General features: G+C 42.4%; 1 protein-coding gene across 6 annotated transcripts in view; it reads right to left on the reverse strand.

Moving 5' to 3' along the window:
• Positions 1–25,756, reverse strand: part of PHACTR1 (phosphatase and actin regulator 1) — a 302,539-nt gene that overhangs the window by 17,817 nt on the left and 258,966 nt on the right. For all 6 annotated transcript variants that reach the window (XM_030944100.1, XM_030944096.1, XM_030944097.1 and 3 more), the window contains one exon: positions 3,927–3,982. In XM_030944100.1, the coding sequence (XP_030799960.1) occupies positions 3,927–3,982 (56 nt within the window). The remainder of the gene's footprint in view (positions 1–3,926; positions 3,983–25,756) is intronic.

Below are 25,756 nucleotides of genomic sequence, written 5' to 3' on the forward strand. Positions count from 1 at the left end.
ACTCTGTGCCCCTGCTGGGATCCAGTTTTTGCTCAGCTAGGACTAGCTCAGGCAGGAATAACTCTCCGCAGAGGACATTATGGACCTCAAAGGCCAGCTGAGGATAGGTGCTTTGATTTAAATTGTTAAACTTTGGACTGCACTAAACTCAAGGGGGCATCCCACGTTCCTCTCTGCTGATCCTGCAGATGGAGCAGGCACCCCTGCAGAGCAGCAGGAACAACCCACCAGTCGTAGCTTCTTCAGCTGTGAGAGCACAAGCCAGCACTCTCACTGGAAAACTGGGGCTTTCCCCACACAGAAATGAGGCCTAAGGTTTGGAGTCCACAGAAACCTCTGAGCAGGCAAGGAGGGCTAGGCTGGAAACCAGGTGTCTCACTGCTCAGGAAAGACAGTGCTATCACAACTGCTCACTGACTTCAGCAGGACTGGGAAATCTCCACCAAAGTGGACAAAGAACCTCTCAATATTATGATGTTTCACACTACACTTCTGATCTTTAAGTGCCATTTTACCAAAAATACTGTTTATATTTTCAGAAGGAAGGAAACCAGTAGGGACTAAAAAGAACACAAGACAGTAGTGAGTTACAACTGTCTTTTTAAGCAATCACTGGAGTACCTACACTGATAAATATGATTTTCCTCTTTCAGTGGTTTCTGTCCCTGCTGGGCTGGATATTCCTCTAGCAATTGATCCTCTAGCAATTTTTTTTCTTCCCTTTCTGTCTCAAATTTGGAGGAGCCGGTCCTGCAAATGCCTGCTTTCAGACACAGCACTCACTAAAGAGAATCCACACAAAGTCAAGGTAGAACTGCAAGCAGCCAAGGAGTTATGTAGAAAACTTAGTAATGGCTATTAATTTTTGTCCTTGGCATCTGATGTTTTTCTCTTCCCCTCACTCTCAGCCCAGCCACCCACTTTCAGAGACAGCCAGGCAGGCTTAAGATTTCAGGCAGGTAAAAGCTGGAAAATAGGAATACATTCTCCTTCAAAACTAGAAAGTGACTTTGTTTTAGCCTACTTCTTTGAAGTTAAGTCATGCCAATCTTGTGAAGCTACAGAACTGATGCTTTATTTCATCTCAGGTGTTCAGGAGATTCTCTGTTTCTCTAAACCTGTGTGTCAGGGTGATGTAGGTGCAATTTTCACTCCTGATCTCCGTGCCAGTGTGAAATGTCCCCCAATATCGTTTGAAGCATTCAGAACCCACCTAGCCATAATTTTTGTGAGGAATTCATGCAACCCTGAATGTGCCAGGTTGACAACTGGATTACTTTTATCCACCTGTGAAGTGGCACAGGGGTGGTGCATGACGAGGGATCGAGGCATTTTTCCCTATAGACTTGGACAGCAAATACAGCTGCAAAGTGTTCTTTAGTCTTCAAACTAACCCTGCAGGCCTGGACTCTTCCCACTCCACGCCCTTGACCTAAATATGAGTCAGTGACTGGGGTATACTTCAGTGAAGGAGACCCTGCAAGAACCAGTTGTCTCTGCTGTTTCCTTGCTGTGGCTGCTGTGCCATCACTGCTGCCATCAGCACGTAGCAGAACTTGGGAAATGGATGCTTTGCCCTTGTAAAGATAACTCATAATTATTGCACTAGCACAGACCTAGGAAGCATTCAATTCATGTATAAAGACTGGCTGTCCAACCACACTTTGCCTCATTTTTTCCCATCAGCGTGGGAAGTAATGCAGTTACACGTGTAATAGGAACATCACGGTGCCAGACACAACATTTTCATCAGGGAGATTTCAGCTTTAACTGCAGAGAAAGTCCTGTTTAGTCTACTTGAGAGCTTGGTAGGTTTTCTTTTGTGTTTGTGTGTGCTCTGGGCTGGGCTTTTGCAAATTGTTTGACCTGCTTATGCAGAGAATTTACACTCTTTTTATTAGCACTTGCTGAGTTTCTCTTTCCCTACACTACATTATATTTATTATAATGTTCCTTCTCAGAAGTCTCGAGAAACAACACAAAATGACATACAAATCAGAAAATATTTATATTTACTTGTTTAAGTGTCAAGCATGTTTATGTTTTCTTTTTAAAATTATGTAACAAATTTAATTTTTTTCTTTCCTGCTGTGGTTCACCAAAAGTTGGAATGCCTTGGAAATACCACATTACTCTTTCCTTTAATTAGGAAGCTGTTAGTTTACCAAGACACACATAGGGCAGATCTGTGCTAAAGCAAGCTAAAGAAAATCCATTCAGGAAATACAATGTGGTTCTGGAATCAGGGTAGTATTTTCAAACATCCATGTCATTTAAGAGCCTTTATGCAATTAAAAAAGAAACTGGTGTTACTCAAGGGGTAACTCCTCTGAAATATAAGACACCTTTAGGGTGCTCTGTGACTGCTGTGCTCAGCAACGTGACCTTTAGGAATGTCTGCAAGGCACCCAGCGCTGGAGATGCTGCTCTCTGCTGATGCCGGTCCAAAGCAGGTGCCCAAGATGCCACCAGGGCAGTGTTTGCTGATCATGCACCAGCGCCAGGTGGTGCCTGACATGTGTTTGTTCAGAGGTCCCAGGATGACAACATGAGCTGCCAGAAAATCAGCCTCTGTCTCTCTGTGCCTGAGCCTGACATCAGTCACGTTGCAGGTCCCCCCTTCTCCAGCTGTTCTGCTACACCTCTGGGAGACAATCACAGCTGGATGTGCCAAATATTTCCCCAGGTTCTGCCCCTGACTTCCTCCAGCAGCCAGTCACTGGAGTTAGGAGCGGACAGGAGAAGCACAGTTACTAAGAGAGGGCTGGTCCCAAACAAATGGCTTTTCCAGGCTTGCCCACACCACTCTGCTGTCCGGTCTTTTCTCCTCTTTGCATTCACAGTGGTGCCTCTCTCTCTCTCTCTGACTGCCACGTGTAATAACATCAACAGATGAAAAGACCCTGCTGGGCACTAACACTATCATTAATCTGCTAAGAATTTGATTTTGAAGTATTTGAAAAATGAATTCTGCTGATTTTCAGAGAATTGATCTTCTGCTACCACATTTTTATGATTCTCTACAATGCAGCTATTCGAATGAGAGAAGGTGAATTATGGACCTACTTAAGGAGACATTATGTATAAGGTACCATTTTGGAATACTTTTTTCTGTAGTAATTTTTAAACATTTTCCTGGAAATATGCATTTACTAACTTAAAAGGGGAAGAACTTGTTTGTTTGTTGTTGTTGTTTCTGTTTCCAAAGTAACAACAATAATTAGATAAACAGCCTTTTTGTTTTTAATATTCAAAACACTTCCATGCAAGTAAAGAAACTGTAATGTTCTTCCTGTTCATTCATGAGCTTATGAAAGTTGGACTCAGTCCAGCTTCCCTTCAAGTCAGTGACAATGTATCTACTAACTTGGTTCATGATTTCTGAGTGGTATTTTGCCCCTTTAAAATAACATGGGCTGAGGATCTACCAGCAAATTTTTGGCTGATTTAAAGGGAGAGTTTCATGGGAATAACCCTGAGTCACACTGGATTCTTTTTTAAATTGAATAAAGGCTCCAGCTAGCATAGACTGCTGTGAAGATTTTTAGGAAAGCTAATCGAGCTATGCCCTAATGTCTTTACTAATTTACAACGGGATGTTCATCTATATAAGTGCTGCACAAAGGAGGCTTTTCAGGATGTCTGACCCCCTGTCTGGAATGTCATTCAAGACCTGGGATTTTTTCCCCTTAGGTTGTTTCTTCTTGTAAATTTACTGACTCTGATTTGAAAGAACTGTTTCTACAGATCTAGATGTTACTACAGACTTTCACACTTAATTGCACTTACAATGCTCTTATTATTTTTAATAATTATCAGTGATGCTTACAGAGAATAGCTGATGTTCATAAAAAACACCAAATGTGTATGAAACCTAACCCAAATTATCTGGCTTTAGGTTAAATGGCAGCAGAATCAGGACTTACGTTTCAGTATGTTCCTCTGCTCCAATTCTTCAGCAGTCGGCCTCTGGCTCAGTCGTCTGCGAAAAAAGTCCAAGATCAGTTTTTGCACCATATCATATTCTCCTCAGTTCTCTGCCTTGAAGAGTCACTTTGGGGTGTGAAAGGCAGAACAGAAAGCACTGACACTGCTCCATTATGTACTTGGTATGCCTGGACCATGCGTGACACACACCATGCTTCGCTTTCTCAGTTTCCTCTGTTTCCAACCCACGAAAGACAAAATATGTTATGTCATCTTAGGCATGACTCTCCCACCCCTACCCCAGGCAGAGCTGCTGAAAGCTAAGCCACACAGATGTCTCCACTTAATTTCCTTCCCTCCATGCCTTCTTCCTGACTTGCACAAGTATTTCTAGCTAGGATCCAGCTAACCCTCTCGCTGCCCCCTCGCCAGCCTCCTGACTGCGCCCCGTTGGTTCACACAGCGTTTGAACACACAGACACAGAAAAACAAGGGACTGTTTGGCAGCACTGAGGGCAGAACAATAGCAACCCTCCTCCTCCTCTTGTGGCTTTTATTAAATCCTATATTGAAGGATCAGTGTGGCTTGCTAGTCAATCTGCTGTAATAGGGTCAACAAACCCCACAATCTAATTACAAATAGGGGCTCTGTACATAGGAATGACCTGAATATTCAGAATACAGAGCAAGCACAAAAGGGTCTTTGCAAAACAAAGTAAACCAGAGAGATGACATCAGAAGTCAGCACTGTTGGGCATCCTCATACTTTTATCCAAGTCAATGGGTGTTTTGTCAATGATACCAGTGACATGACAGAGCCTTCTCTTCCTTCAGACTTGGTCACTCAGAGACATTTCCAACTTGAGGGCCCAGTCTCTGTCAACTGGACCAGCTTCCTTGTGAGTAACTGGGCACTGATAGGAAATGACAAGAATGCTGCATGGCTTCATCTTCTGCAAGGAATGTTCCCCTGACCCTGGGCACAGCAGCTCCCTGAAATGGAGCTGGCTCTGCAAGGCTGGATGAGAGATGTCTGACAATGGCTCCTCACCACACAGGGACTAAGCTGCTGGTGCACACCCCAGCCTTCTCCAGGGCCAGGAGCTCATGTGTGTGCCGGTTCAAGACCCCTGCCCCTCACACTGTGGTGCAGAGCACAGGGCTGAACAAGTACTGGGTAGAAGCCCACTTCCCACACCAGATGTTTGAAGGCAAAAGCTTTACAGACACCTAATTTTACAGTCTGAAGATTTCCACCAGCAGAGGTGATACCAGCCCTATGTCCTTTAGGGGCACTTTACACCATGAAAACAAACCAGCAGAAAACAGCCCTATTTCAGTGTAGAATTTGGAGTCAGGAGCTTTATCCCTTTCTCATAGCAGATTGAACATTTATCTCATTAGCAAAGTGTTAAAAGGGACAGAAACTGACCCTTAATTCAGAAGTAAAGAATGCCTGCAAAGTACTTTGAAGACAGAAAGTGCTATTCAAGTGCTTGCCATTACCATCTTTTAGATACAGTGGCTGTTACTAATGCGAGACTTTGCCTTAGGACTGTGAAGCAATTAAAACTACTTCATTTCTAGCATCACATGAGAACCAAAAGAAGTTGCCGCTTTTAGCCCCACCACACATGTCTGCAGGAACTGTATTATAAATGTTTTTAATGCTCCATTCCATGATGCTTTTCAAAAGGATGCATCAGAGGGATGTTCAGGATGAACTCCAGCCATCCAGCATGTGGATGGCTTCTACAGAAACAAACATCATAGTAAAAGGAGAAAGGAAAAACCCTCCCCAAAAGTGCTCCCGTTTCCAAGAAAACAGGGATTGAAGGACTCAGATAACTGTTCTGTCACAAACAGTTCACACTAGGACATTTCTAACAGAAGGCAGAAGTTTTATCTACCTACAGAAGTGATTTACAACAAGGATCACATCTTCCATGTGTTCAGTGAGGTACCTGCCATGAAGTACATGCATTTAAACTAAGCTTTCACTGCATGTTACTGTGGCATTGCTTCCACACAAAAGGACACAGATTTCCTGCAAGAATACCCTTGTTGTTATCTGCACCCTCTACTCTTGTGCTGCTCAGGACCTAGAGACCATGGGTCTTCCCCACATTGTCTGGTAGGGCCCCAAATGAAAGCCAGCCAAAGATACCCATGTTCCCCATCAAGAGTCAAATCACTTTGTGGATCCCATTATCCACCCTTTTCAGTCTGCAGAGTGCTCCTGCCTAAATGGTGACTGCCACTTTTAAGTGATGCACAGCAGAAAAAGCCATGCCACTTTGGATAGATTCATTCATGGATTAGCAATCACTTCTGGAGTTTTATAATCCCAAGTTTCTAATAATGTGACTTAGGCAGTAGGAAAAGTTAAGGCATTCTTGTGTGGAACAGAATCTGATTACAGCGCAAGTAGTAAAGCATCACTGAAGGATGAAGAAGGTCATGAATAGAAGCCATGGAGGTTCCTGGCCTCCAGTACCAGTGTCTCCTTTAATCTCCTTGAACTGCTGTTAAATTCCCATTTCCATCATCCTTTGGGACTGACTGAGTCTGCTCCTGCTCTTTCATTGTAAGTCCCTCCTTGATGAGCTCTTCAAATAAACCTATCCCCTTCCACAGCCCTCCCCTTCCAAGCTCTCCCAATTATCTCTTTTCATGGTCTTTTGCTCATTTAAATTCCTTCTCATGCTATTACAGTGACTTCTGCCCCCAAACTATTGGGGCTTACAAACACCTCCACCAGCTCCTCAGAACAGCACCATTTAAGCTCTTGTTTCTTGCCACCTAATTTCTAGGCTTACCAGACGTTGAACAGCTGCTAACATCTCCGTTAATCTTTGAAAATCCTGATACTAGTTACAGATAATGTAAATCAAGAAACACAAGCAGCTCTTGCTTTATTACTATGGCTGCAAAGACATTTTTCCACACCCACTTTCAGTACACCATCTCTAGCATAGAGCTCTGACCTTGGCAAACATCAGTGGTGATAGCTCCACTCTTCTGCCTTCCTTCCTGTCCTGCCCAGAACAAAAAGTTGTTAATGAAGCCCACCTAGCTTGCACAGGTTGATTTCAGTAGTTTGATTGCTGGCTTGCTGCTGTGCCTCATTTAATTTAACATCACAGGGCTGCATGAGCCAGTCAGGAGGCCACAGGTCAGGGAAAGGTGTCTCATTAGCAGCACAATCAGAATAAACGGGAGAAAATGGAGGTGAGGAAGGAACCTGGTGCCACAGCAAAGAACAGATCTGCTTGTGCAAACTGTAAGGATGGAGGGAGATGTGTGGTGCTGCTGTTGATCAGAAAGGTAACTCTGGCTGTTTCATCAAAGTAAGTGCAGGTGCCTGACCAAGGAACAGGGGAGACACCTCAACAAGTAACCACCTCTAACAGCACTTTCTGTGTTTAAAATGTTCATGTGTCAACATGTCTGACCTTCACTGTGCCATCCACACAGATTTGCAATATGCTTCAGGCATTCAAGAGGACAGGAAAGTGTTTTGTAATTGGTGCTTTACAATGTATTGCTTGGTTTATACTTCATATATTTCTGCAATATCGATTACAACAGTTTTGCAAATATTCTATGACAAAGGTTTTACTACAAAGGAAAGCTTCCTAAGATTTATGGTGACATAAGGAAAGCCTTGCTGGGATTTAGCTGAAAAAATAATATCCAAATGAGTTTGTCAGTAAAAATTGCTCACATTTACAAAGATAAACTTGACAGCAAACCAATTTTCTGAATTAATTCTCTGCGTGATCAAATGCATCACACTCTGTGTGCTAGACAATAAGAGCAGTTCCTCATAAGGACAGTGTAGTGAGGCTTATTTTGTTGGGTGTTTTCATTTTTTTTTTGCTTGTTTGCTTGCTTTGAATTTGCTCTGGGCTGGGCCGGTCACATTATGGCAGATAAGTAGGAGTTTGGGGCCAGAAGGGACAATCATGCAAAATCAGTTGCTGTAGATCTAAAATATTGGCTGGTGCAGGGACCAACAGGAAAGAAAGGCAGCATTTTCATTGATGGATGCTACTGTTTGGACCCTCCCCAGCAAACTGAGGACTCAGAATGAAAAGTTTCTGCTCCATGTGTCAGTGTTCTGCAGGAGTAATAAAAGGAAAAACATCTCCTTGGGCATGACAAAACACTTAAATGAAGTACACAGTGCTGCTTACCCTGCTCTGCAGTGTGGCCACTCCCTGAGGGCTCTCAGGCCAGCAGCCAACCCCTTGTGGGGCCTTGGCTCAGATTTTTGCAGCCTTTTGTCTGGCAGCACCTTTGAGGTGAGATGCTCCTGGCTGTCTTGGCTGTGTCCTACCAGGAGTCATGGGTTTTCTCTCCTTGATCTCTTGTTTTGCTGTGGATGAGCTCCAAGAAAAAGCTGGTTTATGCCATCTAGCTTGTTGTGTGAACAGGATAATGTGGAATATGTGTTTTCTGTGTAGCAGGAATTCATCTTTGCCTCTGTCCAGAGGACATGAGAATTTAAGGGCCTAGTGTGGGGTCGCACGCAAGTATAATGGCTGGATACAATACAGGGCTTGCTGGAAAATGCTTCCCCACCCACTTGCCAGGCTTATTAACTGTGAGTGTTTGCAGGCACGAAAGGCAGAACTCAGCAGCTCTCCAGTGCTTGAATGGTGACATTTGGTGTGTGGGACCCATGAACAGGACTGGTGGACATGACAGGGCACACAGCAGGACAGTGAGATGTCCAGAATATTCCCAAGGCATCTCTGAGCCAAGTCATGCTCACACTGTTGTTCCTCATGACTTAAGTCACCCTGATATAACTTAGCACAGTGGGGCATAACCTCTGGAGCAACTCCTGAATTTATTCTGTATGTGCAAATATCCTTAATCAGCAGCAACTGGGCTCATACTACCCTAGACACTGCTCTAAGAGAGCAGTAAATCTGAGCTGGGCACATGAGAAGCCAGCTGCTACAAAGAACTACTTGTCACATTGCTCTTTAATTGACATAAATAAGCATGACTGAAGCCAGTAGAACTGCACTGATTTACATCAGCAAAATAATTCCACATGAGGAAAATTCAATGGGAGTAAAGTCTTAATTTACCTCGCCTTTCCCAAAAATAATGATGCTGATAGCAAAGCAGAATTAACCAAGTAAAGGCTGTCAGGGGCTCTTCACACTCCCATGCCATGTACAGAAAATTCAGAGAAAAATGGAAAAGAAGAAAACCTTGAATTTGTTTCTAGCAATTAACTGTTACCAGAGGGCAGAAATGAACTACCTCACATCACTGCACAATGAGCAAAAAATCATTGTAAGCCTGGAGGTTCATTTTCTCTGCAGTGACAGCCCAGATTTTGCCAGCCAGACTGTAGAGTCTACAGAGGACTATCATTCTCCTAAACAGGATTTATAAAATGGGATTAAATGCAGTTTTATCAATGAGTGAATAAACTGAGGGCATATTAAATAGAAAATCCCTACCCAAAGAAGCAAGTGTAACCAATAAAATTCTTGTACTAGACTCCATTAAGATGTTTGCTAATCTGTAGGATTATTACTTTCTTTAAGCTCACTCACAGGTAAGCGTGACAAGTCTCCTGGTATCAGTCATAATAATACACTTTATAACTCCTTTTCCTGAGAAATTAGGGCAATAAAACCATAAGGAGTGTTTGCCACGACTCAGTTATCATGTAATGACTGCTCTCCACTCCCCTGTTGATTTAAAATATTCAGCCTCTGGGAGATGGTGATGCTTCTGCAGCTATAAAGAAGCCTGTGGCAATGACTAAAGGAGACCAACATGGGCAGAGATGCCTGTTCATCCCTAGAAAAATGGGTGAAGCACCACTGGGATGGTTTAGCAGAGAACCAGTTAGACAATTTTGGTAGGAAGTGTTTGCCTTTGGTGAAAGCAAAGTATCAATTGAAGATAAAAGTATTTTCTGACAGTCCCTTACTGGCAAGGTACTACTTCTGCCTTAGTATCCCAGTGTGTTCCCTGAACTTTTGATTGTGTTCCCTTGACATTTGATCCAGGATAGCTACAACAGTCCCATAACCCTGAGGAGAGAGGCAATGCTTTTGCTCAGCATTAGTGCATTGCAAGAAGTACAGAACAATCTGGAATGCGAGCCAACCAAATTATATTTCCTGTAACACATCTGCAGTTGTGTTTCCAGCTGGGCTCTACGGAAAATCAGATTTACAACTGAAATTATTCAGACTTTAATTCAGGCTCTAAGCAGTCATTTACTACCCCCCAAAATTATCCTTATCCCAGACTTGATTTTGTGTTGAGAAACAGCTTCAATATAGACTTTAAAGCTCCGATTAGTCTAGATTGCAGTGAGGATTTTTGGGAAAACTAATCAGCAAATTTTCTGCTTGCTCAAGCATCTGTGTATAGTGAGAAATATAACCAAGCTGGCTCTTTGTTTAAAACTCTTACAACTGACCGATTTGCTTTCCCATTCTTTAGATCATGTGAATCTATTCTTGAGTCATGGCTCAAATGGTGTCATTTTTTCTGGTTCAGCTCACTGAGGGATTGAATTATTATGATTTTGATTTATTCTTTGGAAAGTTACAAGCTTCCTGAGAAAGAACTGCCTGCCCAGAGCAGGTCTCCTGGGAAAAGAATATCATATTCAAAATGTAGATTTTAAAAATTCATTATGTTTGCATAAGGTTAAATCTTGTTCATCATATATGGAACAAATTTCTTTAAAATACCCAAATAAAGCAGAAATATTTTGGGCCATGAACTCTGTATTTCATTAAAAGAAATGAAGCAATGACTTGATAGCCCTATAATTCTGACTAGAAACACTGTGGATAATGACATACCCAGGTCATCACTCTTCCATTAGACCACTATAATAATGCAGACAATTGCATTTTCCCAAGGAATGACTTCATTTCTTTTTAAAGAATCAGTGATAGACACACAAAAAAGCAGTGATAGACACAAAAATCCAGATTTTGTCCCCATGTTCAATAATACTAACTGGGAGATGCCTACTGGTTTGTGGAACATTGCAAGACCATGCGTCACACCTCAACCTCTAAAATGGAGCCTCCTCCATTTAATTACCATGCTGTTCCATTAACATCAAAGCTCTCAGCCAAATGCTGGCTGTTCACATAAAATACAATCATGTAAGTTGAAATTATTTTTTAAAAAGGCACAGCTGATTTAAGATAGTTATGTCACACAAGTTTTGCAGCATTACTTCTCAAATCTCTTATCCCTAGTTGCAAGAACAAAATATCCAACAACTGCAGTAGGAAACAAAGAACAATCTTTTTTAGAAAAGGGAATTTATTATGTATCTAATTCAAGAATGTATTTTTGGAACAATAAGAATGGGATATTTTTGAGTACTAGAAATCCAGAGTGAAAAATGTACTAAATGTTGGTTGAAAATCCAAAGCATGCCAGAAAAAACAGATGGATGTTAGGACCCATTGTAATAGAGAAAAAAATGTTCTAAAATGTCAGCAATTGTCCTTCTGTTGTCTGTACAGCATTGTGAGGAGACACTTGCTTCACCAAATGTGATAATATTGAATTAAAAGCTGATTTTACAAAGCTACAGATATCATAATTCACAGTTCAAGGTCAATCTGTAAATGACTTGAGTAAAATGGCACCAAAAATAATCAATCTGAGCTGAACAGATATGCTTGCTGTCTATAGGCATTACTGAATGATTTGTTTTAAAATCTCTCTACAGTAATATTGCTTTGTCTCGGTGAACAAACATACTTAAAGCAGTAAATAAAAGTTAGTTACACTCTTAAAAGCAAAGCCATCTCCAAGTATGAGCCAGAAGAGCAGAATATCCTTCTCTATTGGAATTTCCCCCACTCTGGCTTCTGATGCTCAGGGAAGCTTGGATGTTGGAACATATTTGATATAGGAATAAAGCAGTTATTCCTCTGTGTATGTGGCATGGCATTGGGATGGAGACAAAAAGCAATGCCTTAGGTGGGAAGAAGTTCTGTGGGGCCAGGGAAGAAAACATGGAGGGAGGCTGAGGAGTGACAATGAAAGTACAGCCCCATTCTCCCAAGTTCTTCACCTTTTAAAGCCCCAGTGATCTTTCCCAGCAACACAATCTTCTAAGGATCTTCTTCTGAGAAATTTGCTGCCAGATACTTAAATGCAACCTACCCTGAGAAGCAGCTGCTGGCTCTGAGGAAGGGCTGAGGGCTGAAACACCTCATGGAGGAACCATCTTCCCTATGTTTAGTTAGTTTGAAGATCAGACCCCCTGATGGGCCTCTGTGATCACAGTGACTGACATCACCTGTGCATTAGCAGGATGTTGCTCTTCTAGCACTGCCAATATGGAATTTGTTTAATGAAAAAAGCAGCAGCACCATATCTTCTTATTCACATATGCACTAACACAATTGTAATCCCAAAATATCAAGCCAGGGACACTTTAAACATGTAAACATATAAACCAACTTTGCTTGGCAATCCAAGTAATCTGTGACCATCATGGAAACTCTCTATCCAAAGTGTAAAAAGCTGTCCATTTTAAGGAAGAAAATCTGGATGGGGAGCTTCACCAGCAAGCTGATGTCAATCTCAACATATACACAGCCAACTTAATAAAGTCTCCTCTGTTACTACAGCAGCTACAGACCACTCAAAGTACAGAGAGAGGAATTACCATAGAATGGTTTGGGTTGGAAAGGACCTTAATGATTATCTAGTTCCAACCCCCCTGCCACGGGCAGGAACACCTTCCACTAGACCAGGCTGCTCAAAATCCCATCCAACCTGGCCTTGAACACTTCCAGGGATGAGGGTACCCTAGTTTCTCTGGGCAACCTGTTCCAGTGTCTAACCTCACAGAAAAGAATTTCTTGCTAATATTTAATTCAAACCCACTGTCTTTCAGTGTAAAGCCATTCCACCTTGTCCCCCCTTTTTACATGCCCTTGTAAAAAGTCCCTGTCCATCTCTCTTGAGAAGCCCATTTAGGCAATGGAGGGCTGCTCTAAGGTTCTTCCTGCGGCCTTCTCTTCTCCAGGCTGAACACCCCAGCTCTCTCAGCCTGTGTCACATATACTTCCTGACCATATTAGTTTGTTGTAGACCATTTTACCAGTGCCAGCATGAAGAAAGACAAATGAACAATAGTGCAAGAATAAAATTCATCTCCAAGAAGTCACTTTACACTGGTAATGTCAAAAAAAAGCAACTCACACCCTTTCTGCTAAATGAATCAAAAGCTAAAATACTCAGTGACTTGGAACAGTCACAATATAGGAACTCTAAATAAAGGCTTTTATAACAGAAGCTAGCAGTGTTAGCAATTCAAAACCACAATAATTCAGTTTTTAGTAGAAAAGACGCGTAGGAAATAGCATGGTGCCCATTCTTTGTCTTGTTACTGAAGTGGAAAATTCCTGGAAGTAAACAAATTTGAGAGCTTTAAAAGCAATTAACTATTTTGTGACAGAGGGATTTCAGTTCTCCAGATTGTGGGATTTCAGATCCCCAGACTTCATGAAAGGTAGGTGATAAATAGTAGTAACTTTTTGCAAAGGGCTGTGCCTAAAATTTTCACTTGAAGACTAAGAATTAGGACTGGTTGAAATGTTTGTGACAAACTAAAATTGCTAGAAAATTGAGTTCTAGAAGGTCAGAAACTATCTGCAAGGTGAGGTCAAACTTAGTGAGTAGTTTCAGCTGGAAAAAACCAACTCACTAGACATACTTTTCTCAAAAACAATAAAATTTAAAAAGCATTAAAAATGCACTAGACAATATTTAATTCTGTCCTGAAATGTTAGCTTTCAGCATGTAATAAAAAAATTAATGATGCCTGTACTAGCTATTTTTAGTCAGTTTTCCCTACTCCACTTGTTAATTATTTTGTTCCGTTTGAGTACCAAATGCAAAAAAATCCATTATTCAGCCAAGTCCAGTAGACACAATTCTCCTTCCAATAACTGCTACAGTGATTCCAAGCACAAATCTACTGAGGTGGATTACAAGGAGAGCTCTCCCCAGCATCTGCATTGCAAAGTTCAGTGTCTTGCAGGTGTCTTGGTCATTCCTCAGCATTTAAGGGGATACCTGCTGGTCAGACTGGGTCTTTGCACATTTTACAACACTGATTCTTTTGTATCTGCACCACCAACTGCATAATAATTTCTTATCTTTCTAGAGAAAGTCATGTTTCACCACCCTATCAAGAGATTTGCTCATTGTACAAATTCCCAGTTGGTGTGTATTTAACACCTTCACTGCCAGAGCCTACTTCTGCCTCTGTGCATTAGCAAAAGTCAGAAACAATTTAAAAAAAATCTTAGCATCTCGTGGAACATCAATGAAAACATGCAGCACCAGAGACAGAAAATAGCAAAAATGTCTAGCTTTAAAAAGAAACACAGATGAAATTATTTTACCTGGTTTAAATAAATAAAAAAACCAACAAAAACCCCATGCCTTAGGAAATGGCATATTTCCATTTTGAAAAGATATTAGATACAATTATTCCACAGTTATATTATCACCTTTAGGTTCAAATCTAGTGGCCTAAAAGCATGACAAAATATTTTTTACCCAGGAGAATTCTTGTCCCATCTGCCTTTTCTTCTCTTGAATTTACTGAGATACACATAATTACCTGGAGGCTAAATTTGGACTACAAAGTGATAAGCTTTTTTTCTGTTGTTGCTTTGTACATATTTCCACAGCAAAACAAATGGAATGCTATAAAGAGGCTTATCACATCAAATAGGGAATTAGCAGCGGGAATCAATAATCTCCAAAGTAACAAAGATCCTATTTCCAGGCAAATACACTTAACTTCAAAATAAACAACCCCCCCTTGTGAAACAAAAGACTTCCAGAGGGACATTCAAACCCTCTGTGCTATGTTGAGCAGGCTGCAGCCTTTCTCTTTGTCCCCTGCATAGTGTGACATCAGCTTCTTACATTTTCTCCCTCAAGTTTTGAAAGCTCAGTTCAGCCCCTACAGATGTTTCTCCACACTCAGTTTTCCAACTACTATCAGGTGCCTGTACATCCCCCTGTTCCACCTGGCACCTCATCAATGTGAAAACCTACTTCATTACCACATTCTAGCTGCTGGGATGAGTATTTGGTACCAGTATTCTTTACATCATTTTTTTTTTCACTAACTAGAGGTGATGTTGAACTGTGGTGTGGGAGGGAATGCCCAATGGCATCTTCCTTATTCAAAATGGGAGAGAAAACTACTCCTGGCTCTGTTGACCTAAAGAATAATTTTTCCTTTACACTTCAGATACTTCACTTCTTCAATCTCATTGGGAAAGTGTTGTAGATATCTTCCCTGTGATATTTCAAATGAAGGTACTATCAAAGTCCACATTTTTTCCAATTGTTTGCCCTCTAAAAAAAGAGTGCCTTACATTATTGACTGGTTTTTGAGCTCCTTACTGAATAGCTTTGCAGCTGGCATTCAGGCAGAAAGGCTGAAGAGAATTAATATTTAAAATACTTTGTACTCAAGCCGAGCACAGTGTGTTTGTTTGTGGCTGCTGACATGCTATAGGAGAGGCCTGGATTTCCCTGCAGGGCACACTCAAATGCCAAGACTGAAATACCTCTGTCCTGGGCGTTCAGTGCCCTGGTTTTGTGGCATACACTTGTTTTATGCACATCTGGCTACAGTGATGGCAAGGACAGGGGGCTTGGAAGAAGGCAGCAAAGGAAATCATCACAGTCACCCTGACAAAAATCCCTTCTGAGTATTTACTGATGACGCACAAAGTGTTTGTAAACCTGGAAACTGCACCCACTGCTATGAGAGGCTGCAGATTGGACTAAAATCTGCTGGCTAGGATGGCCTGGGCAAACAGTCACAGTGCCTTCTTCCTAGTTCTGCTCAGCTTCTTTATTAGTTTAAAACATGCAATTTCTCATTCATCCACATTGAGAAGAAGTAAAAGGATACACCCTCTCAGGCCCTCCTTCCATCCCCAACGGCCACAGCCATGTGGACTTGTGTTTTGCTTTACAGGCAGATTGAATTTACATCTGTATCCTATAGTTTATTGGGTGGTAAGCCTACTCCTATGACTGGAGATTATTTAATGCTAATAACAACTTTGCTCTGCTGAGCCCAGCTAATGAACACCAGCTGCTAAGGAACACGAGTTGGGGGGGAATATCTCATAACTACTACACTCTGTCAGCTTTTCAAACTCCTCTGAGCAGTGTTTTTAGCAAAATGTACATTAAATACACGCTTCCACTCTGTTTTCTTCTTTACAGATATCAGAACACTGCTCTACAATGCATTACTGGAGATCCTTGCTGCTGTATAGATACCAGTCAGCACCACTGCAGGCTCTCGGGGATGTTTGTGGGAGACCAAGCTCCCAATTCTCCAAAGTGAGCAAGAACTTGTCTCTGGATTCACCCACAGATATAAAATGTTGAAGGCAGATCTTAAGGTTTTGCTTCAGGTTGTTAGAAAAACAGAAAAGAGCTATACAAGGGTGCAGGGACACTGAAAACTCTTGGAAGGGGAAGGGAAACTGGGACTCTGTTTTTTTGGTTTTTTTGGGGGGGGGGTGTTGGGGTTTTTTTTTTTGCTATGGCAGAGATGGACTGAGGGGATGGAGAAGCGCAGGGCTGAGAGAAATGCTTGTTGAAGGAAGTTGGGTGTCTGGAGTTGATTTCCTTGCAAATGCAGCATGTCTGTGAGATGTTCTTGTTTAAAAACTGAGTCCTGGTAACTTCTTCCATAGAACAGAACACAAGGAGTTTGGTTGCAAAAGCTAATCCCACATTCTCTTGGGACTGAAGTAAGCTAGAGACTCCTACAGTCTACATGCCATAGACAGGCATTTGTCAAAGCTTGTGACCTGGCTAAATTGTCTGTGCTGGCACAGCCATTGTGCAATAACCCAAATCAGAAGGAATCAGTCAAGCATTGCAGCAGAATAGCTTTATGAAACATATTCATAGAAACCTTAGGCTGCACAGAGTGAAGGGAAGCAGGATTTGGGGAAGTTTGAGACAGAATTTGGCCAAAGGCACACAAAAAAATCAGTCAATCTCATATACTTCAAAACCCAAAGATGTTGCTAATACACATTGACATTGTCTGTTCTTTTGATACCTGTGTTATCACAGAATGGTGAGTCTGGCAGGGATCTCTGAAGCCCATCTGATCCAACCCCTCTGCCTAGAGCTGGGACTGTGTCCAAATGACTTTTGAATATCTCCACAGAGAGAAATCTCACAATCCCCCTGGCCCACCTGTGGCAGTGTTTGGTCACCCTCGGAGTAGAAATAATGTTACTAATGTTCAGAGGGAATCTCCTTGTTTTGTTTGTGCCTGCTGTCTCTGGTCCTGTCACTGGGCCCCACTGAGGAGTGCCTGGCTCTGTCCCCACTGTACTCTTCCTTCAGGTATTCATATAAATTGATAAGATCTCCTGAGCCTTTTATCTAGGCTTAACAGTCCCAGCTCTCTCAGGTGCTCTCCACAGGGAGGATGCTCCAGTTCATCATCTCCATCACCTTTGTGGCCCTTCATTGGACTCTCTCATATGCCCATATCTCTTTTCTACAGAGGAGTCTAGATGATCCTTGCAGGTTCCTTCCAACTCAGAATATTCCATGATTCTGAGCCAGAAGTTGGCACAGCACTCCAGATGTGGCCTCACCACTGCTCAGTAGAGGGGAAAGATCACATCCCTTGGCCTCCTGGCAATACTTTTTCTAATGCAGCCCAGAATACTATTAGCCATTTCCCCCTGCCCCCCCCCATTAAGTTGCTGGCTGATGCCCAACTTCATGCCCATCAGACCCCCAGATCCTTTTCTGCCAAGCTGCTCTCCAGCTGGGTGCCTCCCAACATATATTGGTGCATGGGGTAGTTCCTTCCTAGGGGCAGCAATCAGCGCTTGCCTCTGATGAACTTCATGAGATTTTTGCCAGCCCATTTCTCCAGCTTGTCAAGATCCCTCTGGACAGCAGCACTATCCTGCAGTGCATCACCCACACCTCCCAGCTGGGTGTCACCAGCAAGTTTGCTGAGGATCCGCTCTGCCCGTCATCCAGATCATTAATGAAGGTTGTTAAAGAGGACTGGACCCAGCACTGACCCCTTGGGGTATGCTGCTAGGTACTGGAGTCCAACTGGACTCTGTGCCACTGAACAGCAGCCTCTGGACTGGATGGGTAAATGGATTGAAAAGTCTGAGTGGCCGGGGCCATTCTTGGACACCAGAGGAATTTTACGGGAGACAGCGTTGAAAGCCTTACTGAAATCTACACAGACATTATCTACTGCTCCCTGGTTGTCCACCAGGTCAGTAATTTCACCATGTTAATCAAGCATGACTTGTCCTTGTGAATCCACATTGACTACAGCTGACTTTTTTTTGTCCTTTACATGCCTGAATATGGTTTCCAGGATTAGCTTTTCCATCACCTTCCTAGTGATGAATGTGAGATCAACTGGCCTGTAATTCCCTGACTCCTCTTTGAATACAGGAGAGATGTTTGCTTTCCTTCTTGTCTTTGACACTTCTCCCAGCTGACAAGATCAGTCAAAGAAATATTAAAGAAAATAAGGATGGTACTGAATCTACAGTAATGCTGGGTCAAGTTCATCCTTTCATTTATATTTTTATGCTGAATAGTGAGGCAGCACTGCTCTCTAAGATTTTAACACATGCCCTAATTGTTAAAACATGACATGACTAGTGACAAGTGCACAGAACTGAGAGAAAGGCAAGGTACAGTGATGGGCAGGTGGGAAAATCAAATCTGAGGCAGCCAAGTGTACAACCATCAGGAAGGATGCTGAGACAAGTGAATTGTCATGCCTGGTATTCCTCTACTGATGCTTTGCATTTCCCCATCACTGTTTTGATGTCTGCTCCAAAATCCTTCATACTGAGGCCAAGTGCTGCACAGTATCTTGAACCAAGGTGGGGTGGTGGGGGCTACAACCACCACTGAAACACAGTCAGAAATAAGACAGAATAAAGACTCCAAAGAGAAGAATTAGGGACAAGGCAAAGGGAAATAAAAGGGAAATCAAGACAAAGGGAAATAAAAGGGCCTCCCAAGAAAGTGTCCTATATGATGGTTTTCAGAGGCAAAAATCATCTTTCCACCACTGAGCCTTTTTTAATCTGTCATGTCACATTAGAAAACATAATGGAGCCCTTTTCTGGCATTAAACAGTGCAGTGCAAAATATTGGCAGCTCTTTTAACTGCAGTAGAGTATTAGATTTTCTTTGCTAGTCTAGTCTGAAGGGGAAGATGAAATGGATGGTGGAATATCACATGGTTCTGTAATGCTTGCAATTGCCCAGCTCTGCCTATCTTATCTTTTATGTCTGCTCAAACAAGGGAAGGCTGAATGGTTCTGGCACAACCTGAGGGTGAAGGACACCAGGCATTTACACTCAGCTGTTAACCAGAAAAAGGTAGAGTCTCAGGGGATGTTCTGGCTTTGGAACATCAGCCACTCCTTTCCCTGAAAGTAGCAGAGGGAGGTTTTGGGATCAGCTGGGGAATCCCACTGGGGGATGGGGAGATGTAAAGGCACCAAACTCTTTTCAGAGAAGTTGCACCCCACTTGGAGACTGATGTGCAGCTCCAAACAACCTTGCTGTCAGAGGGGCTGCCTGGCCTCTTTCTTTTATAGCTGAACCTTGGATATTAAAGCTTCCCCGGGGCAGGAAAGTCCTCATATAAGGGCACAGGGTGCTCTGGGAAAGCCAGAATTGGAGCACAGTTTGGGTAATCCAACTTCCCAGTGCAGCCAGAGGCGGAAGGAGCTAGTTTCCCATGCTGCTTGCAGGTTTAACTGGAGGTCAGCCAGCTGATGGGGCTATGAAAACACCTTCATGGAAGATGACCAGACATTTTTCTCTGTACCTTCTGTGAGAGGCTCACAAGGAGGGAGTTTACACACACTTTACACGTAGCAGCCTTCCAGTACCTTAAGGGGGCCCACAAGAGAGATGGAGAGGGACTTTTCACAAGGGCATTGTCACAGGACAATGGGGAATGGCTTTAAGCTGACAGAGAGAGAGTTTAGATAAGGTATTAGGAAAAAATTATTTGCTGTGGGGATGGTGAGGCACTGAAACAAATTCTCCAGAAAAGTGGTGAATGCCCTGTCCCTGGAAGTATTCAAGGTCAGGTTGGATGGGGCTTTGAGCACTCTGGTCTAGTGGGAGGTGTCTCTGCCTATGGCAGGGAAGTTAAAATCAGGTGGTCTTCAAGGTCCCTTCCAACCCAAACCATTCTACAGTGACATGAATCTGTGACCTCCCTGCATGCTCCCCTGATGGGTCTGGGTGCACTCAAGGTGCCATCTGCCAGCCCACCAGGTAACTGATGTCCCTGAGCTTGTAGAAGGGACAGGGCCCTGGTCCAGGAGCCATGCCTGCTCCCAGTGAAGAAGCAGGCTGGCTCCTCTGCAGCCCCTGATGTTTGAGATTAGGGTCCCTGCTTGCAAGGCTTTTAAATCAAAGCCAGCTGATTGCAGGGAGGCAGGAAGACCATTTCTGTCTTGATTACTGCAATAAAGGAAATCTTGCAGACTTCTCCAGCATGCTGAAAAACTCCAATATTCTGCAGGATAAATAGTGTAGCCTGACATTATAGATGCTTGCTCATAGAGCAAATACAATATATTGACTGCTTATTTTATTAATTATTCATTAACCAGTAATGTTGCTACCTCCTGAATTCAGGGATATCAATGAAAAACCAGGTTACTGAATTAATCTTGGGGCTAATGTGCTTTCCTTGTAGTTTGCTGGTTTGTTATTTATTATCAGAAAGGCAAGTAATGAATATTACTGGCTGCACACTTAGAGACATATTGATATGATCTACCACACATTTCTTATACTCACATTTCCTCTTCCTCACACATTTCTCATACCTCACACTTCCTCTTCACTAAAGTTATTAACACAAATGGTAATTTCACATGATCAGGTCTGAGGCTAAGGACTTAGTTTAATTCCCACATATGGTCTGTGCAGTGCTTGTGAACCCCAATGCATTGAAACAGGAACATAATTTTTATCCAAACCTGCCTCTAAAAGACTAGTTGTAATTTTTTCTGCACATATGCAAAAAAAGGACCCCATCCATCTCTAAGCAATCCTTTTGTTAACACTATGTCTTAGAGAAAACATTAACATTACCTAATTGTACCAGGTGTAATGGTAAGGATATTGCTTTTTTGATACATTTGTCCAAAAGACACTTAGTCCTACACAAAACAAACACAAACAATAAATCTTATTGACTCCTCTTCAGAAAGTCACCTCTGTTTACTCACATACAATAGCCTGCATGTGAAACTCCGGAGTTTCTGGATATAAATGGATGACCATGCACACAACTCAGACTTCCTCCTCCAGCAGTTCTCCTTGTACTCACAGTAATAGCCACAGGGAACATATATGAGCATTTATATAAACACAATTTTTTAAATCCTGACTCGGATCAGCTTTTAAATACATGTTTGACTGCTTTACAGGGATTGCCTCTGTTAAATCTCCTGTTCATGTGTTGCTAAATAGGCCATAATACATTAAAGTGGAGGGGAAATGCAAACTGTAACCTCTGAGAGAGGTTAAATATTTTGCTCAAAGAGCAATTTCTCCATTTTACAATCAGCCAACTATAAAGAGAAATTTATTCCTGCCAGTCTGCTTTTAACTTGTACTCCCACCTGATTTGTTTCCTTTACAGAAATTACAAGGTCATCCAAGCTAAGCAACTGTTGTGCTTGTGATTAACTACCTACAATCAGGAGGTACAAAATATGAAGATTTATGGTTGGATTTTTTAGAGGCGGAAACCTATGAGCTGGTTCTTAGTGGAGCTGCCCTAAATTTGTCAGTATTAACCAGCAAAAGACAAACCCAACAAATAAACCACCTTTGTTTTTAAAGCCAGAATATAACATTTTGAAGCAGCTACTTCCCTGCTTGTGTTTATTTCACCTGTTTTTATTAATGCCATTCTTTTACTCCAAAGAGAGTGCTGCACAGACTGCATGTGGTCTCTTGTTTACTGGAGAAATAAGACTATTACCAAAATATGTTATTCTCTTACTGCCACAAGCTTTATTTATATCACCATGAATTATTTTGCCCAGCAGAGAAATATGGCTTCCTCTTATATAAAAGCTGCCAGTAGTTTGACAACTAAAAGCAAAACTGCAATCAACTCGGGGCAGAAAATGAATGATACCACACCCCACTGAAACTGTAAAGGAAATTAAGGTAGATTTAATATATTTGTCTCAGCTGTGTTGACAGCTTGAATTAGACCTCAAATACAGACTGTGTCAGGGGGCTGAAGGTTATGGGAAGCATGAAGGGCAAATTGTAACCCCTTTAACACATTTTGCCTCAACTTCCTCAAGAGAAAGGATGGGAGAAACAGATGTTGCAATGACAGGGCAGCGTGACTTGCCTGCTTCCACGAGAGCAGAAACAGGAACAGTAACAGACCCCAGCACTAACAAATTCCTTTCTGGGCTGGTGACATTTCTGATTGAAACGAACTTTGGACATGATGAAAACACTTTTCATTTCATCAATGGTCACACAGGTGCCGCTGGGGAGACCTTGCCCTCAAATGCCACTCCCTGCTGCCTACCATTAAAATCACCCCTCTCCTCAGACCAACATTTCTCCCCCCTTATAGTAGCATAAATAAAATGTCTCTGTACATTTGGAGCTCCATCATCTAACATGGAGAGACACATCTGCCCAAGGACAGACTATATCTACTCTGCAAGACTGCTTCCATAAATAACAAAACATCTGCTGGCCCTAGCTGAGCAAAATTGATGGGGGCAGGGTTTCAAGGGTGGGGCTGGAAAGGTTAAGGACACTGTTCATTCTCCAAACCAAGGAGTGTGTAGAGGTGATGTGTTTTGTGGTGACACTGCCATCCCTTGATTGCTCCACTGACCTTTTGCCATAGCAAATTACTCAGACAAAGCAAACTCATGCTGCTAGTTATGAAATGCAAAACAACCATCAACTATCAAAACAATAGTAATGCCGTCATGATGTTAGACATGCCTTTTTCTGTGATGAATGAAGATGTTAGCCATGGAAATTCCTCATACAAAGAGGTAAGTGCAAACCATGCTCTGAAATGAGGATCCCTGTCCTACTGAAAAGGCAGTGTTAGATGTCTAAAGAGATCTTGGTATTGGGGTGGTTTTTTGAAAGCACACAAATGTTGCTGTCAATGAGAGTTTGTCAACTAATGCAATGTTCCAAAGTTCATAGGCATACTTTTTGGGATCCCTGACACGCCTTAAATAAATAAGCAAACAAATAAATAAATACATGTGCGGATCTCTTTCAGTGGCTTGCCTGAGGTTGGAAAGCTGGTGGAAGATGCAGCCTTCTCAGAGTATTGTAACTACAAAGCCACCTTTCCTTTCAGCAGAGCAGAGCCCACCAGCACACTGATCACAGAAGAGAGTGCTGACAAGGGCCATAAACACCCATCTCCCATCTGCACCCATGCACAGAACCCAGACCAGTTCTGCTTAGAATATTTATTCCCAGCAGTTGAGCCCAGATGTGTAATGGTAGCTCAGTTTCAGCTCATCACCCATAAATAATCACCTGCTTTTCCTGCCTTCCTCCTGATGCTAAGGGCAATTTCAATAGCTGCCTTGGGGTTTCAGCAAATGAATAGCTAAACTAAAAGGGGGAAACTGCCACTCTCCCTAGGTACCATTGCAGCTAAAACTGAGGCTCAGCCCTTTGCAGTTTTTCTCTGTCACCCCCATTCATGTATCTAGCACTGTCACATCGTCCCTAATCCAGGATTTCGATGAGCTTGTTTAGCACAATCCCATTTTCCATGCGATTTATCCCCAGCACCCTGCATGCAGAGAGGCGAGCTCCACGCACACCCCTGCGTGCGTGCTACCCTCAGGGATGAGCTCTTGCTTTAGGCACTTGCTTTGCTCTCATTAGTGGAAGCTAACAATAAGTGTGAGAATTGCAGACGTCAAACGTAATTAGGAAGAAATTATTTCACATTACCCAACAAAATGAGGTCTTTGAATAAAGCCTAATCCTGCTGTCTGCCCATTCTTTTTATCCCTAAATGACTCGGAGATAGGGAGGGTGCAAAATGCCCTCCACAGCATCGGATGGGGAGCAGCCACGAGGAGGTTCAGCCATGCTCCACTGGATCCATCATGCTGCCATCCACTGGCTGAATAAACCCTTCCCAAGTGGGACTGCAACCCTGCTTAAAGAATTAACCATTTCAAAAAGCTGAATCTCTTCACAGCCTAAATTTTAGTAAATAAAAATGATTGCTTCAAACTATTTAGTCCCCTCAGAAGGAACTGCTGTGTGTTTCAATGACTGTGCAAGCCTTGCAGACTGACCCTTCCTCAGTACTGGTAGTATTTGTCACCTTCATGGTGATGCTGACAGTCCAATCCTCTTCCCAAACTGTCCAATTTTTCTGCTCTTCTTTCTAGTATCTGATATGAACGAGTCCAAAAACCTCACAGCAGCCTCATGACATTTTAAAAATCAATGACAATTTTTTATACTTGTGGGAATTCACCAACTTTATTCAATCACAGGATTTCTGTTGTTAGCAGCATTTTTCAGAACAGCTGAGGAATACGTGGTATTGACCAGGGAATGTGTAGATTACCTTTCTCAACAAGATAGTAGGTGACCACCATCTGTCAAACCTGCCATTCCATAAAGTTTAATGACTTCTCATGCTGTGTTTCTCAGTCACAGACATCCCAGTACTATTTCCAAAACATCAATGGGACTATAAAAACACATCTAGCAGGTGTGCATGTCCAAATCTCAAGTGTACTTATTTACAGCCATATGCACACAGACAGAGTCTCTGTGATCTACTGCCTCATGATCCTTGCAATATGCTATTTATATTGCTTCAGATCACGATTTTCCACTTGCTGGTGTAAGGACAGTCCCCCGTAAGGTATTGTAGTGAATAAATGTAGTGCTACACAAAAAACAATGCAGAGCACTACTGTATATCTGGTAGAGGAACTTTAAAGCTTTAAAGCCAGCAGAATGTATATACAGTGACACACACAGGATTCCGTCGAACAATTGGAAGAGCATCTCTCTAAGTCAGGAAAGAGGTAATAGGTAGTTTGTTACTTTCTTCATTTGTTTCTCATTTTACTAGTTAGCTAATGTGCAGAAGGCTGCTCCCCCACCTCATCTCTCTGCTTTCACACTGGGCATGATAAATACGACCCCTACAACTAACAGCTTTTGGCAGCAGCACAGCACAAACTCTCATTGGATTGCAAAATTTTACTGGTGTGCCTGTGGCACCTTCCAGTGAAGGGCAGCAGTCCCCTGACAAGCACTACTGCCAGTGGATAGCCTTTATGTGTCTCCTCTGCCTCCAGATCTGCAGACAGTGGGTAGGAGTGTGCTGACCAGACTGACATTATGCTGACCAGTAATAATACTGTGAATATCAAGAAGTTCCCTTGACATTGATTATTAACAACATGATGATAGCACTCTGGATTGCCAGACATTTTGTGCTATTAGATCATCCAATTCCAGCAGGTGGGAGAAGCCAGGGTGGAAACAATCAGGGGAAACACATAAATACACCATGCTCTTGAAAAGCAGTGGACTAAAATCTCAGCTTTAATACTCCTGCATCTAATTGCTAATGAGCACCTTCGCCAGAGTTGGTGGGTTATGAGACTAAAAAATACTTGAATGGTTTAGAAAGCCTCCCTTGTAAGACGTG

The sequence above is a fragment of the Camarhynchus parvulus genome, chromosome 2, assembly GCF_901933205.1.
Source record: "Camarhynchus parvulus chromosome 2, STF_HiC, whole genome shotgun sequence".
Lineage (NCBI taxonomy): Eukaryota > Metazoa > Chordata > Aves > Passeriformes > Thraupidae > Camarhynchus > Camarhynchus parvulus.